This window comes from Zalophus californianus, chromosome 7 (assembly GCF_009762305.2).
Source record: "Zalophus californianus isolate mZalCal1 chromosome 7, mZalCal1.pri.v2, whole genome shotgun sequence".
Lineage (NCBI taxonomy): Eukaryota > Metazoa > Chordata > Mammalia > Carnivora > Otariidae > Zalophus > Zalophus californianus.
In genome coordinates, this window is record NC_045601.1 from 123,819,911 (window position 1) to 123,836,357 (window position 16,447).

Consider the following 16,447-nt stretch of genomic DNA (forward strand, 5'->3'; position numbering starts at 1 on the left):
AAAGGGGGTTGACGGGAAACAAGAAAGACCATTGCAAGCTGGGATGGAGTGAAAGCATGAGTCCGTTTTTACATTCTGTTCTGTGAGAGGGATGTTCTACCTCTTTGGATAATGACACCAACCACGGGATTTAGGTAAAGTTCTGTTCTACAATAAGAACAGTTAAGTTTATTTTTCTCTTGCCATGTTGATACAGTTCCAGAAAATTCTTTGAAATTAATCTAAAAACAGCCTACTCTCTTTGACCTCTGCTTCTAATTCTTTGAGCCTTATTCTTTTACTAAAAATAGAGGAAACTGAAGCCACAGTTGCTCTCTTCAATATGTATTTGAATTGTCTTTTAATTAATCTCCCCCATCCCTATCTCGAATATTTCATCTGGCTTGGTGTGGAGGGGGTGGGTGGGGCAGGGAAGACGATACAGGATATTGACCACGCCTTGGCAGGGGGCTGGGGAGTAGGGCGCCTTTTACTTCTGTTTCCTTTGGGCAACGCTTGAAGTTTTCATCGTGTTATTTTTTTAATGTTTAAGAAAAACTCTTGAATTCAACCATCCACTGAAACCAAAGCACACTATTCCCACCCTCCCCCCCGCCCGCCCAAACATCCAGACTCTGAGCTATGCATTTTACACCAACTTTTTCCTTTACAGTGGTTTTCAAAGTGTGATCCAAGAACCACCCGCATTAAAATCACCTGGGATGTTTGTTTACAATGCAGGTCCCCAAGCCCCACTCTCAGGTGCCGTGTCCTTGGGCTTGGGACAGAACCCTGGACTCAACTTTTTTGTTTCCCTGATTAGGTGCAGTAAGGTGTGTCAGTCACATAGTCCCCCCTACACACACACACTTTCTATTAATGAGATAAGAAGCTTTAGCTGTTTGCTTTTCAACTAACCGGGGTTAAGACTTAACAAAGAACTTTGGGGAAAAGTTCCATTAACAGATTTTTGGCTGCTCTGTGGATAGCAACCTTTTCTCATTTTCCCTTTGACATTCTAAAACTGTTAGGTCTGAGTGGAAGAGGGTTGTTTCATGCCTACAACTACCATTCGGCCCCAAAAAACTGATTTCGCTTTCATGTATATGACAAAGGACCTGGGAAAGGAAAACTTTTTAAGATTCACTGGAGGATCTAGAGGATCTTGCATATTAATTCAACAAAATCACAAGTATCTTAGCTTTTAATGGCAAAAAAAAAAAAAAACTCAAAAGATAGGTCAAGATGATAGACAAAGGAGATTTTAGAGCTAGCAAAGGAAAGAAAAAAACATACCAGAGTGGGAAGAACTAAAAAAATTAATTTGCTAATAGAGGTAATGTACTCTTAAGACTATAATGGAACACAAAATACACCAGCAGTCGATTACAGCGTTTACAGAATTCTGGGAAACACAACAAAAGAATAATCTTTTGAATAGTTTACAAAGTGAAACATTCCTTTGAAACATGACATGCAAAAGATTGTCAAATATGTCAGGATGGAAGCCCTTGGATTTATATATAGACATTTCAGCAGTGCTTTTCACAAGTTCCACTCCACATCACATCAAGTTATTCATGTGTGTAATACCTGTATCTCGGCATGATGAGCCGTATTTTAGCCAAGCTTCTTGGAAATAGATTTGCTCACATGGAGATGCAGGAGAGAAAAGTTATTTTTGGTCAGTGGGTGAACACTTATCCTTACCTACAAAGGAAGGTGATAAACAGTTTAACTTCTGAATACAGAATGGTTTGTTCAATTCTATGTTTTTTTGATAAGGTTTCTTTTTGGTCCTTGGTGCCTTAATGTCTTCTCTGTGATTTTCGGGAAAAGAGAGAGGTATAGATGAAACTGGTATTGGAGACCTTGGTGGCAGACATCTTGTGGAGACCATTTTAACCAACGATTGAGTTGTTTGGGAAGTAGTGAGCTTGGTTGAGAGTTCTTGGCATGGATTCAAAATGGAGCTTCTGAGATTCCTAATGTCATCACAAGTTGCCATCAATTGTTTGGTGGCAGATGAACTTTTTAGAGACGGTGGTCTAGAAGTCCATTTGTATGTATTGCTGGCATTGCTCCAATTCCATTTGGAAGCATTTTGTTCAAGCTTGCAAGATCCAGAACTGCTTTTTCTTTTTTCGCGACTTTTATCTACACAAGTTGTCTGAAGACTCAAAGAGTCCGAAAGTTTTGGTTGTCTCACTTTGGGGATAGCTTTGGAGGAAAAGGGTCGCTCAGGAGCCGCTGGAGCGCAGAAGGTAGTTTGAAGTCTGGGCCTCTCTTTTTGTATAGTCATGTGTTGTAACCTTTCCATTTCCAGTAAACGAGTTATCAAATGTTCAAGAGAGCTTTCGGGAGGTTCCACTGTTGCTTTCCAATTCTCAGATTTTGAGAGGGCTAATTTGCGCAAGTCCAGAGTATTGAAAGGAGAAGGGAGAAAATCAGGATATGGAAATACTTCATTTGGTTCCTCTGTGACAGATTCCTCAACATTTTCTATTGTTTCTGGCTTTAAGTTCAGGTCCATCTTTTTAAAATAGCTGAGCAAACTATCATTTGCTTTTTCATTTTCTGATAAATCACTTTCGTCTGTTAAGTTTTCTTCCACACTGCTGTTTCCATATTTCAGATTCCAATTTGGGGCAGATAAGCTTTCACCATTACTGTTTTCCACGGCTGAACATAAATTAATATAAGGCTCATTTCTGTCCTTAAAAAAGTCTCCATCAGCATAGGGCCAGCAGAGACCCGATGGTATCTGGAGGCCAGGGTAAGAACCAACTTGCTTAGTGACTGAAGCACTTGTCAGGGAGGGGTTCAGAGTGAGGAGCCTCACGGGATTATTGGCTACATTAAAGCCAGTTTCCACCGCAGACTTCTTGAAATCCCTTTAACAAAATGATTTAAATAGTGAATGGTTTGTTGACTAGAATTAAAATGCTGTTAAAATGATAATCAATAAGCAAAATTATCAAAGACTGGATAATGTTTAGTTTCTAATGGCCTATGTGTACCTATCTGTAACAGAGGTATGTTCATTTCCAAATATGCTCAATTATATAAAACTATATTTTTTAGAGTATAGATTAGAATATTAACTGGACACCCCTTTGTGCATGCACAGGTGACTAGATCATTCTACCCACAAATGTCTAGCTGTGTCTATGAATGGCCACTAGGTTAAAAATGGCTAATTCTATCTATTTGCCTATGAACATACTGTACATGCAGTGATGATGTCTGAGAAGGGAGCTCTCCAACTCAAACTGAAATTATAGTGAAACATTTACGGACACATGATTAGATAAAAGGAAACTCAAAGAATGTAATTAGGTTACTCAATAAAGCCTTCTACTTTGGCCATTGTGGTTTTAAAAAGTTATGCTAACATAAAAGAAAGCAAAACAATGTTTACCAAATCTTATCCCATAGTAAAAAAAAAAAAAAAAGAAAGAAACTATACAATTTAAAAAATTATCCCATAGTAATTTTCATCTGAGGGTCTTTTATTTTATGAGTAATGCTTCTAGTACTATACTAGAATGAAAACTGCAAAAGAGCCATGCCGTAGAATACTGAGTTTATAGTTTGTTTTTTTAAAAAGCTTATTAGAAATTCTGACATTGGAAGAGTTGAAGCATTAATTGACATATATAGTCTCATTATCTTCTTGCTTCCTTTAATGCCAGTGTTCTTGAAGGGCTTTGAAAAATACTTCTATTTCTATAGAAAATGTAAAAATTTATTGATTTAGTTAAATATTAGTTAAACTCACTTGCTTTTGTAAAACCATGGGGAAGTCACTTTAAATCTACAATTGATAAGAGACACAATCCATGTTGTTTAGTGAAAAGAGCACGGAATCTGGGGGTGAGGACCTAGGTTTGAACCCCTTTGCCACCAGTGAGCAGAATGGTAATGACAGTACCGACCTTGGGGTTGTCTGAGAAGCAAAACAATTACATGAACGTACTTTGCAAAATGTTAAACACTAAATGAAAGGCATTTTATTCTTGATGGCATACTGAGGAGAAAAATTAAATGTGATAGAATATTTCACTGATCCAGGACTTCTAACACTGCAACATACTTAGGCTTCCCCAGGATTAATAACAAATACTTATCAAACACATGATTCTGTTTAGTCCTCACAACAACCCTATAGGATAAGCGCTTTTATTTTCTACCTTTTATGGGCAAGGGAACTGAGGCACAGAGTGGCTCAGGTCCCACATCCGGTAAGTGGTGGAGCTGGGATTTAAGCCTGAGTGGTGGCACCCCATGTTGGTAATCCTAGCCACTGCCCTCTACTGACTCAGTTTATGTTTGCTGTATGTTAGTATGATGAAATTCAATTCATTTCATTTGACCTCTTATCTTGAAATCCTTGTTCCCAGCAGAGTTCGTTCTAGTAAAAGTAGCCTTTCCCATGCCCCTCACACTGACGTTCCCTTGGGACATTAGTCACTATAGTCCCTTCAGCACTTCTTGGACTCATGCCTCGAATTTCAGCATTAGGTTGAGTTTTATCCTGAGCCTCACTGAGGTAAAGTCCTCTGACTGGGAGACTGCTACCAATGAGCCACCCTACTGTCAAAAGTGGGGACAAAACTGAGGAACTAATTCTAGTTCTGATCCAGAACTCAAGATCTCCATTAAACAACACACTGTATGTAAAAGTGACCTGGTGTTCAATAAATGGAATCGCCACACAGTAGTAATCTGTGTTTGTGAGAAGCATTCCAGCTGGTTCTAACACAGTAAGTTTAAGGACCAAAAAATAAGAATTCAAACCCAAGTAAGGTCTGAGAAGCAATATACTGTAGTGCTTGAGAGCATGAATCTGGTTCTGCCATTCATTCATTGTATGACTTTGGGCAAGTAACATACCTTGTCACCCTGACTCAATGTCCTCATCTGAAAGATAGGGATGCTGACAATAGTGCCTTATAGGATTACTGTGATGGTTAAATGAATTAATATACACAAGGGACAGAAATCATTCCTGCCCCATGGACTATTATTTTTCTATCACTGTTTCTATTACAGTTCCTTTTCCCTTCAACAAGAAGCCCCAACCCTATCCATGGAAACTCTCACTGTAAGGGCACAGGAAACTGAATTCTTCTTATACTGATGATCTCTGTGGTGTACGCCAGCCACTTCCTATTTTAGGGTGAGTTTCCATAACTTCCCACAAGTGGCACACAATACTTTTTCTTCTGGTTGTTTTTCTCCTTGTCTTTCAGATGAGTAGTTAACTCATTTGCATTTAAATGTATCTCACTAATTTAGGGGTTTACGAAAATAGATATTCTCTCACCTGTTCTCCATGGTACTTCCTTCGTTAAGAGGATAACTCCATAACTGAAATATCCCTTGTTTATTATTCTGGAAACAGAAAAACCATGGGCAACATTTTAGTAACTGCATGCATTGAAAAATAAATACTTTGATTATGATGAATAACATCTCACCTGTGTTCTTTTGTGAGCATGCTCTGACAAATTTAGTTCTAGCATCATTTGCTCTATTGGAATTTCCAAATGGTTCTATAAAGCAGCAGAAGACTTTTAAACACAATACATCTCTATTCCCTGTTATTGTTCTAAGAATGTATAGTTCTTGTTCTAACCAACAAATATATTGTAAATATATTGTAAAGTCATAAAATACTCCCTTTTATACATACAGATATCATTTGTTTTTACTGACTTCAGCAGGAACTAGTTACAAATACCAACAGTGTTAACAAATGAGCCTCGAATATCATTAAGATTATCTTTATTTTACTAACAGTTACTTAACTGTTAATATTAATTGTTAATATATTATATTAAACTATTATTTTAAAAAACTATATATTAAAATATATAGTATATTAAACTATTAATATAACCAAATTTGTTATATCTTATATTTTGATCCAAAAAAGATGAAAGATGAATTTCCTCACTACTTCAAAACAAAATATTAACCATTTTAACTGCCTCAATATATCTTAAGAGCTGAGACTACTTCTCTTTTGGAAATGACTACAAAACACTATAGTCACTACAATGTTAATTTCCATTTCTGGTATTCTTATATTGAAAAAATATATAATAAAGTATTAACTTAATGTCCAGTTTGCAGCCCTGCAGAACAGAAAAGGCTTTGACTTGTTTGAAGAACTCTACAGAAATGAGATGGAAATTTTTAAAGAAAGAAATTTTTTAATGAACATACGTATAATTTTAAAATAATGTTTTGTGAATTATTTAAAACCAAACATTTATCTTTACCTTGTTAATTTTGCCTGAAAGAATGTGTATGGAAAAAATGACAATTAATAGTTACATAAAACTGGTTGTATTAAAAACAAACCCCCTTTAATATGAGTGGTTATTCATATTATAAATATGGATGAACATAAATGTGCAGTATTTATAAATATAAATACACACATCTAGGATTTCTTACCACCTGCTGCACTGTACTTTCCAGGTGGGAGATTTTTATTTTCAGGAGCAGGTACTTCTGATTCCAAATTCCAGTGAGACAAGTTCTAAAACAATATTTGTTTTAGAATAAACTTAACATTAAGAACATTTTAAAAGCTCAAGTACATAATTTTTCATGTCTGTGGCTAAAGTATGAGAAAGGTATAAAGTTTCATGACCCATTCTCCTTCCTATAAGGACACTACCAGCATTTTTGAGAAGCATGCAGTGTTCTCTTATCAAACTTATTATCAGCTTGATAACACCTATTAGGAGATAGGCCTTTACAATAATTTATGGTTTTGTTCTCATTTTGTTAAAAATAATGACACACAGGTTTTCAAAATCAATCTTAAAAATATAATAAAATATCCAGTTCAGTGTGTCCCTGGTACACAATGGCACATTCACCAAATTTTCTGTATCTGAACACCAGATCTGATACCCTATAAAATCTTTCCAACCACCAAAGAAAATTATCTAATCTTCACATTGTACTCAACACTGACCAGCCCGCTACTCATTCTAGACTCCAGACACTGAACCACACTCAGGAAATATTCAAAAGCAAGCCAAAAAATGAAGAGGGAAAGGCACTAATATGTACTGAGTATTTATGTTCCAGACATTGTGCTGAATGCTGTGGGGGAAAAATGTGGGGTGTGTGCAGGAGAGGATTATAACAATTTATCCTGGAATAGGGAAAGTAAAGAGGTGAGGAGTTTATTAAAGAAAAAAGAAAAAGTAATTTTTTGAGAGCATGAACTCAGTTGTTTTCTATCTCAAAAGAGAAAATCCTGGGCGCCTGGGTGGCTCAGTTGGTTAAGCGACTGCCTTCGGCTCAGGTCATGATCCTGGAGTCCGGGGATCGAGTCCCGCATCGGGCTCCCTGCTCAGCAGGGAGTCTGCTTCTCCCTCTGACCCTCTTCCCTTTCGTGCTCTCTATCTCTCATTCTCTCTCTCTCAAATAAATAAATAAATAAATCTTTAAAAAAAAAAAGAGAGAGAAAATCCTTTGTAAATTACACAAAATGTTAGGTATCATCCCCAAACTAAAGGAGAAACAGGGAGAATAAGCTTAAATACAGTATGAGGATTTAATTGGCCCACAAGAAAATTATCTCCTGCTGGGTAGGGTAGTTGAACATTGGAAGGTAGGCTGCAGATTACCTTTCTCTGGAGGTTAATTCCCTGCTCCCCAAGATGACACGTAATTAGGTCTAGTCTCTACGTGAGAATCACCTGGGGAGCGTTTTAAAAATGATACCTGAGGGGCACCTGGGTGGCTCAGTCGGTTAAGCATCTGACTCTTAATTTCAGCTTGGGTCATGATCTTCAGGGTCGTGGGATCGAACCCCGGGTTGGGCTCCGTGCTGGTTGTGGAATCTGCTTAAGATTTTCTCTCTCCCTCTTCCCCTCCCCCTGCTTGCGCTCTCTCTAAAATAAAATAAGTACATCTTTAAAAAATAAAAATGCTTGAAAAAAATTACTGCAAGGTCTGACTCAGTAGGATGAAGGTAAGTCTCAGTTGTTTGTATTTTTAAAACCTCCCTGACAGATTATCAGGCTTCTTTCAGCTCTCTGATCCTGGTCCACTAATGTACAAAATAACATGTGACAGAAATACCCGTACAGTGACACGTAAAGGGAAGCTGATGAAAACTGCAGTTGAGATCATATAAGATTAATATAACCAAATTTGTCAACTGGTAAGGGAAGCTATCAACTACACACGAGGTCCGCTAGATTGCAAACTCCTTACAGGTTGGGAATTGATTATGCTTTCTGATATTGCCTCCTGCCTTACCAACGTTTCTCACAGAATATGTGTGAGAGAATAAAAAAAAGGTGAGCACAGCCTGAGGGAGCAAGGTAGCATCTTTCAGGAAATCCAGCTGCAATAAGAACCGGTTTGAGATTTGGAGAGAAGCTGGTTAATTTTTCCTTTGTTAAAAGAAAGAAATTTCCCATTTGATATTCCAAATGTGCCAAGAGGAAAACTCGGTACAAAATGCTCACAAAGAGAGAAAGCAGCAGGGATGTGGGCAGTCAGATTCAGCAGGAGTGAGGTCTTGACCAAGGGAGGTGCCCAGATGCTCAAGTTAAGCCATTAGCCTTACCTCATGGGAGATGTTGGACCCACGTGGGTTGGTACCACTGTTCTCACCATTTCTTCTCCCCATTTTGGTCCTCTGTTTCCTTAAAATCCTACACAGGTTGTGACAGGCACATTTATGGGTAAGGTACAACACCGATTGTTTTAAAACCTTGAGCCTTTGGCTCCTTGTCTAAAGGAGGTCCAACAATGCTTCGAGTGCAGGAGAACGGGACTATGAGAGCAGAGGAGGGCTAACAATATGGAATCAGCCAGAAACAAGGGGGACCAGACCCCCCCAAAAAACCCACAGAGAAAGCAAATTGTAAGATCTAACTGACAGAAGATTAGGAAATTAAAGTCTTAGGTGAGAACAGAGACATTATCAGACAGAAAGATAAAACACAAATCAGAAAAAAACATGATGAATTATCTGGAACTTATAAAGCAGGGCCATGAACTCTGCTTTTAATTATTCAAAGCAGGTGCTACGTTTGAAAGCAGGATTAACCTCGCAGGCAGAACAGTCACCCCATGCGTGTTTCAGGGACACTAAAAGGCCCACAGGGCCAAGCACTACTTTCCAAGCCCAACTATCATGGTATCTAAGCCCACTACTGTTTAAGGTAGAAGGATCAGAAAACTATCAGATAACAGGTAAAACAATCATTGGGTTAAGGTAGGACTATCCGGAAAGAATCACAAATTAAAGCCACCGCGGTGATCAGTATATTTGCGAATCGTTTACAATTTATTGTCTCCTAGAGGGAAAGGTGTAGCCTGAAGAAATAGAAAATACAGTTCGGGTAAGTTTTGAATCAGTAAGTATTGATCCACCTGCTCTGTGCCGGGCCCTGGGATGGAACAATGAAGGAGGAGGGAATTTGCTGAAGAGGTGGCGCTGCGTGGGGACACCCACGTGTGTGCCACGGAGTAGGGCACTGGGCGCCTGGACGAGGCCACCGCGCCTGGAGGAGGGGCCCGAGGACAAGGGGGCCGTCGGGAAAGGAGCTACGGGGTAGGAGAGCAGGTGGTGCAGGTGCAGGTGGGAGGCCCAAAGCCCGCGGGCGAGCACCCCCTCCCGCCCTCCGTCGGGGGGGGGCGGAGCGCAGAGCGGGGGGACAGCAGGTGGGGCTCGCGGGGGCTCCCCGGGCCCCGGCCTCTTACCCCACGGCGCCGCAGGCCCACGCGTCGTCCTCAGCGTCGTCTACGAGGGCGCTGCCGCCCCGAGGCCCCGGCCCGTCCGCGTGCGGGGCGAGCGGCTTGACGGGCGCCCCCTCGGACTCGGCCTTCCTGCGGCGGGAGGACAGGGATGGCAGCGGGCGGCGGCCTGCCGGGACCACGGCCCCCTCGGCGCTGGACTGCCTGCGGGCCGCCGGGGAGCCAGGCGGGGCCCCGCGAGGCCAACCTCGGCCGGGGCTGCGGCTCCGCAGGCCTCCCCCGCGGCCAGGTCGCCGGGCAACTACCATCGAGCGCCCGCGCCCGCGACGGCTCCGCGTTCCACCGGGGCCACCGGTATTCGGGGGTCACCAGGCCGCCAGGCCCGCGGGACGGGCGACGCCACCGCGGGAGGGCGCTGAGCCGGAGCCCGGGCCCCTGCGCCCCTCCGCGCCTCACTCGGCCATAGCGGGTGGAGGGGGCCGCCCGGGGGCTCCGCGCGGGCTGAGGTCACGGCCGCCGGGCCTTCCCCGGCCTTCTCCCGCCCTGGCGCTGACCCTGACCCCGAGCCGAGAGCTCTGCGTGGCGCCCAGTGGGTCCCTGGCCCCTGTTCGAATAGAGCCAGGAGCTCAGGCGTAGTGCGCTAGACCGAGCAAGCTGTAATGTATTGCATGGATATATGTACAGTTCTATCTAGGCTTATAGTATATAATATTTAAATAACTAAAATGGAAGAAGGAAGGTATCCCAGCTGAGAGCAAGCCCACCTCTGGTCGTTCCAGATCAGTCATTGGTGTTACAATAAGAAGAACAAAAGATGATTTTTTTTTTCCTACCTGGGATACATGGAGATGATAGGCCAGTTTTGCCCTGCAAATGCCTATCTCTTACTTCAGTTCCCTGAAATAAGTGCGTGGGGTGACAGAGGAAGGAATATATATACACGTATATAATATGGATATATTATTATATATGCATTATGTACATGCATATATAACAAATATGTGAGTGAACACTTACATATTTCTGACTGATATATGTGTATAAGTAAGTAAACGAATACTAAAAATGTCAGAGATATTCTTTATATAAAGCATTGACATTTGAGGAAGATATTTTTGCAATCCTTTGCTGATGATACTATTGCATTCTGTGGGGTTGAACATCCAACTGTAGATTCAAGCCCCAGAATGTTTCATTAAGCATCTAAATGCACTGGTTCTTAACATTTGGGGGAAAGAGAGGCCATCTCAGATTCTCTTCTGAGAATCTTCCCAGGAAAATGCACGTATAAACCAGATGTCCAACCCAACTCCAAGGGTGTGTCTGCCCTTGGATCTCCCACCTCTGTCCCCTGCCCAGAGGTGTCTGTCTCCTTCCTCGGCATGTCCGTTTTCCTCTCAGAAAGGCCGGCTCTGACTCAACTTCAAAGACACCTTTCCACCCACATTACTCTATTTCATAACACCCTATTTTCTTCTCTGTACTCCTCACAGTCTTGTTAATCACGTGTGCTTTTCTATCGCCTCTTCCCAGTAGAGAATGAGGCAGAGAGGCCTTGCCTGTCTAGTTCACTGATACACCCTGTCACTTTAACTCTTTTCTTTTTAATTTTATTTTAGCATGTTATGTTAATCACCATACAGTACATGATTAGTTTTTGATGTAGTGATCCACGATTCATTGTTTGCGTATAACACCCAGTGCTCCGTGCAGTACGTGCCCTCCTTAATAACCATCACCGGGCTAAAAGTGTGCTAGGCATGGGACGCCTGGGTGGCTCAGTCACTCAAGCATCTGCCTTCGGCTCAGGTCGTGATCCCAGGGTCCTGGGATCGAGTCCCGCATCGGGTTCCCTGCTCAGTGGGGAGCCTGCTTCTCTCCCTGCTTGTGCTCTCTCTCTGACAAATATAGGAGAATGAATATAAGATTAGTATAGGCCTCCTTGGCAGTCTCCCCCCTGGGTTCTCTCCTCCTTCAGACTGTTTTCCATTCTGCTGATAAAAAGCACGGATCTGCTCTAATACCCTCCTAATCCCAAAGAATGAGCCAGGCTTTAAGTATCTGCTTATCATTTTCAGGGCCTACATGTTCAACACCTCAGATATTTTGCAATTTTTCTAAACACTCTGTCTCCTCCAGGACATACATCATTTTTCTTTTCCTGTAATAGCTCCTCCTTTTTTTCCTCCTCCCGACTTTGATCCACCCAGTTAAGTCATATCCATAGAAATCTAGCTCACAAATCATCTTCCCTGACCCCTCAGGGAAGAACACATTGCTACCTCTTCCTCTTCCAAAATCCCTGTCAGGTTATTATGATTTATTTGCTTACAATTCCTTTCTCACTGTTACGTTATAATTACTCATTTACAATATCCCACTCACCATCTTTTCCAATGCCTTAAAGGCAAGGCCTGACCTTATTCTATCTGGCCTGGTACCTGGTGTATAGTAGGCATTCAATAAATGTTTGAGTTAATTTAATTACTCCAAAAAATAACATTTGCTGTGGTATGGTTACCATGTTGGTTTCCGCGTTTTCCTTTTGTTTCAGAACATGAACTGATCCCTGATCCCTTAAAGTCCCTCTGAGATTTGTCATCCATAAATACATCCTCTAAGATTCTCTCTCTCTCTTTTTTTTTTTTTCCTTGACAGAACATATTCCTAAAACCCTTCTTTATCAATTTGACTCTCCTCACTTTCTCTGGAGACTCTTTGAATGCTTTGACGTCAGCATAAAAATCATGCCCCCCCCACTTGTTGAATTGATAAAGTTGTTAGTATTACAGGTTTAAAACGATAGTGACAGCCTAGTCCCTGTAGAGAGTTCGGCAGGAGAGCATTCAGTCTAGGCTGTGAGGAGACAAGGCTGAGAGGGAAGAAAAGTAAGCGTGAGACGTTGTGGTCGTGGACAATCTAAGGGCAACAACGAAGAGAATCATACCCTCTCCACAGCTTTGACTCTGGGTTGGCTGTCATCCAGCCTGAAGGCAATCATTAGACAATGGACTGTTCTCCACAGTAGCTCGGGGGCAGCCCTAACGTCAATCCTTAGCCCAACAGAACGCACCTTCCTTTCAGGCCACCCCAAGACCCCTCTGGGAATTCAGGTTTTAGGGGTAGCATCAGGCTTGCCTTACTTTAAACCTGTACCTCTTAGCTAATCTGGTGAGGTAAGGTGAGACAGATGTTCTGTCTTGTGGCATTTACAAGCTCTTACATTCATTACCATGGAGGTGGTCTGGATTGGTGGAAAGAAGGAAAGCCTTGGGCCAATCCCTTGGTAGGTAAGCATGCCTTGCTGCTCACCTCAGTTTCTCCTACTCTGAGAGAGGTGACAATTTGGGCCCAGAGAAAGCTCTTTTGGAAAGCACTTTGATAGACATTCCTTTTTTTTTTAGCCCAGGGTGATGCAAAGAAATGTCAGTGACGACATTACTTAGCTTCTAATTATCCTGCAGGGAAATCCTTCTAGTTCAGTCCACCTCTTTCAAAACCTTTCATATCTTTTATATTACCCACGTGTTTGTCCCCACTTCCCTTTATTTGTCCCTGCTATATTGTCAGCGTCACGGCTGGCTATTTACTGCAATGGAATCTTGTTCGGTGTAATTATGTAAATATCTTCAGAAAGTCAAGGTCATATTTTCTAATTAATAGCATGCATTTTTGTTCTCAAGTAAATAAGATGCTATTCAGTGGGAAATATTTCAGTTCAATTCTGGGTGATTTCAGTTCAATTTGTGTGTGGTTAGGTAACTAGTCCTACGCTTCTCCTGTTTGCAGCCTCAGCTTTCTCTTTCTCTCATGGCCAATTACCTAAATCCCCGACTTAGGTCTCCATTTCTGTGAGCATTTACCTGAAATGTCCTAACTTGCTTGGGTGTGTACAGTTTCTTTTTAGGAAATATGTATAAAAATATTTTTTTACTTAGAAGTTGTGTTTCTCTTTTAAAAACTAACCTTGACCCCTTTACTCCCTTGTTTGGGAGACCACCATTTTGTTGCAAAAATGTAACAAATCTTGTTTAAAATCTATTCATTCCGGGCGCCTGGGTGGCTCAGTTGGTTAAGCGACTGCCTTCGGCTCAGGTCATGATCCTGGAGTCCGGGGATCGAGTCCCGCATCGGGCTCCCTGCTCAGCAGGGGGTCTGCTTCTCCCTCTGCCTCTGCTTGACACTCTCCCTGCTCTCTCTCTCTGTCAAACAAATAAATAAAATCTTTAAAAAAAAATAAAATAAAATCTATTAATTCCTAGAACGAATGTGATAGTGATGCCCAGGAATATCTTTCCAAAAGATAAACAGACACATTGGCTGCAGAAGTTGTAGCCAGTACTTTTGGATAAATTCTCCATGGTATATGTCCACCTCTATTTAGATTTTTCTTCAGGACTTGCTGCCTGCAGTGGGAATAGCTTTATGGCTTCCTGTCCTTCAGATGCCTATGCTCTGCAGTCGTGTTTTCTTAGTCTTACATCACCAATGTACTTGGAAGTTTTAAGTTTCAGGATCAAGACTTACTTTCTGGTGCCAGGAAAGGTGTAGCCTGGGTCCTCCTTCTGGCGGCTGGAAGCCTCCCACCTCATCTGCTTTGAACGGAACACTCTCTTTAGAACGCTTTCTTTAAGAAGCTTGGAGATGATCTTTTCCCTTTGAACATTACTGAATACTTTGCCTTCTGGAAGCCAGCTGGTCTTGTCACATCCACTGTGGCAGAGGGGAAGAGGAAGGTGCTCAGGAGACACAACAGCCCTCTTTGGAACAAAAAAAGGAATTGCCATTTACCTAAAAGTCATGAATAAAAGATCAGCCTAACTCGAAAAACAACCCAGTGTCCTGCAGGTGCTGTGCTGTGGGATCAATTTAGTTAATAACACAGAGCTACTACCTGAGTGGCGCGGCTGGCCCTTCCTAGCAACTCACTGTCACAATCAGAAAGGGAGTGCAGGCTTAGGAGGATTCTCTCTCATCTTTTCTTTGAGAAAATAATAATACGTTACCGCTGTGGTTATGGAAATGGAAATGTATTGATCATGGAAGAACAGAATTGGAAAGAAGGCAAATCCCAAACACGGCACAAAATAGAAGGCTCTGTTTTGTCAGAGCACATTCGTTCTGTAGGCTGAGACCTGGCTGGCTGAGATCAAGATCACACAGCTAGTTAGCGGCGGGGGTGCTAACTCTGGTCCTGAACAGCGTTCTTTCCCCTGCAGCACGAGACAGAGAAGATGAAGGAGGTGGATTCCTTGGAGAAGTCTTATCCATTGCAAAAGACATTTATCCATCCATTAAATAAAGTTTATTTAAAAATAAAATATCATAATTGTGGTCTACTTCTGATTTCAGCCAAGGTCAATAAACCAGATAACTAGAAACATTCCATCAGTTGCTATTTATAGCAATGATTAAGAACATATGGTGGGGATGAAGGGAACAGTATAGGGAATATAGTCCGTGGTATTATAATAACATTATATATATATCATACAGGTGTCAATTTATATATATTGATATATCTATATATTTTTTCATGCAGTATAAAGAATCAATTTTAATATATCACTTCCTTGGCCTGTTGAATGGCTTAAAACATGGTTTGTTCTTTTCGATTTATATAAATATTTAGAGTAATACACTCAAGTTTGCTTGGAAGAAAGAAGTCTCGGTCTATCAAAATATTCTACCACCCTCACTTCCTCCAGCTCCCTTCTCTTTCCAAAAACACCTACGACATTATGAGAATCACATTCTATTCGAGTGGCTCTGATTCTATATCATATTTTAAGTTTATTTAAAGTATACCTTTTTGTGTATGTTTAAAAGTCTTACTTTTTAAAGTTTGCAAATGGAAACTGAACTGGAAAGTTAAGAAGTGAAAGTTGGTATCTTCCGCTCTGGGCACTAATGTACCCTACGATATAATCCTGAAGTTTTTATAGTCTTGGTCAAGGGTTTTTAAGTTCGGTAAAAAGCTGGCAAACACTCCCAGCTCTTGCCCTGGCATGCCTGGCTTCCATGGCGCTCCCTGATCACTTTGAGGTATGATTCCCAGCCAGTGCACGGGACAGGGCAATGACAGTGAACCTGGCTCCTTGGGTGGAGCATGCTGAGACTAAGGAGTAGCTAGAACAACCCTTATGATTTGCACGTTTGCCCCAAATCTGGGAATAGCTCTTGGCACCTTCTATCTGGCTCAGGGCTATGCCATTGAGTGTGGTGGCTTAAGGTGATTTAGTACTTCGGCTCAGGGTCCACAGTGAAGAATGGCTTCTGCCGCTCAAGCTAGAATTGAACATTTTGTTTCCTTTGTCAGTTTGGATAAGAGAACACGCAGCAGGTTGGCTTCTTACCTGTGTTAATCTGGACATTTCCACAGTTATGGGCGATGGAGCTCTTTCCCCAGTTCTGCTCAAGAACTGTGTGGATGTAAGCGCTCTCCCTCAGGGCCCCGAGGATCTGTGGAGTCTGAATTACATGTGCCCAGGGTGCATGGCCCGTGCGGAGTGCCAGCTGGAGAAAGAGCACTGGAGGTGTGCACCCTGGCTTCCCCTCTTCCCTTCAGGAAAGCACCTGCTTTCCTCAGGTCTTGCTCATGTTCAGACAGGAAACCGGAGTTTCTGCCTGAAATCCCTGTAAGACTTGGCAAGGTGTTTTTGACTGGCTGATTTCTTCTGGTTTGAAGATCAGATGAGCCCTCAGGGTTCCAGGCGAAGGTCCA

General features: G+C 41.9%; 1 protein-coding gene across 4 annotated transcripts; it reads right to left on the reverse strand.

Moving 5' to 3' along the window:
• Nucleotides 1-1,360: 1,360 nt before the first annotated feature.
• FAM217A (family with sequence similarity 217 member A) lies at nt 1,361-16,386 on the reverse strand. 4 transcript variants are annotated; one of them, XM_027602678.1, is made up of 9 exons: nt 16,080-16,386; nt 14,251-14,483; nt 9,730-9,855; nt 8,588-8,675; nt 6,448-6,532; nt 6,270-6,283; nt 5,463-5,537; nt 5,309-5,376; nt 1,361-2,873 (listed from the first exon to the last, which is right to left on the reverse strand). In XM_027602678.1, exons 1-9 carry the CDS (start codon nt 16,095-16,097, stop codon nt 1,655-1,657), a joined length of 1,926 nt encoding a protein of 641 aa, XP_027458479.1. In that variant the 5' UTR covers nt 16,098-16,386; the 3' UTR covers nt 1,361-1,654. The 4 variants fall into 4 exon arrangements, with proteins under 4 accessions (XP_027458479.1, XP_027458478.1, XP_027458480.1 ...); XM_027602677.1 differs by lacking the exons at nt 14,251-14,483; nt 16,080-16,386 and adding an exon at nt 13,690-13,706; XM_027602679.1 differs by lacking the exons at nt 6,270-6,283; nt 6,448-6,532.
• Nucleotides 16,387-16,447: the final 61 nt, after the last annotated feature.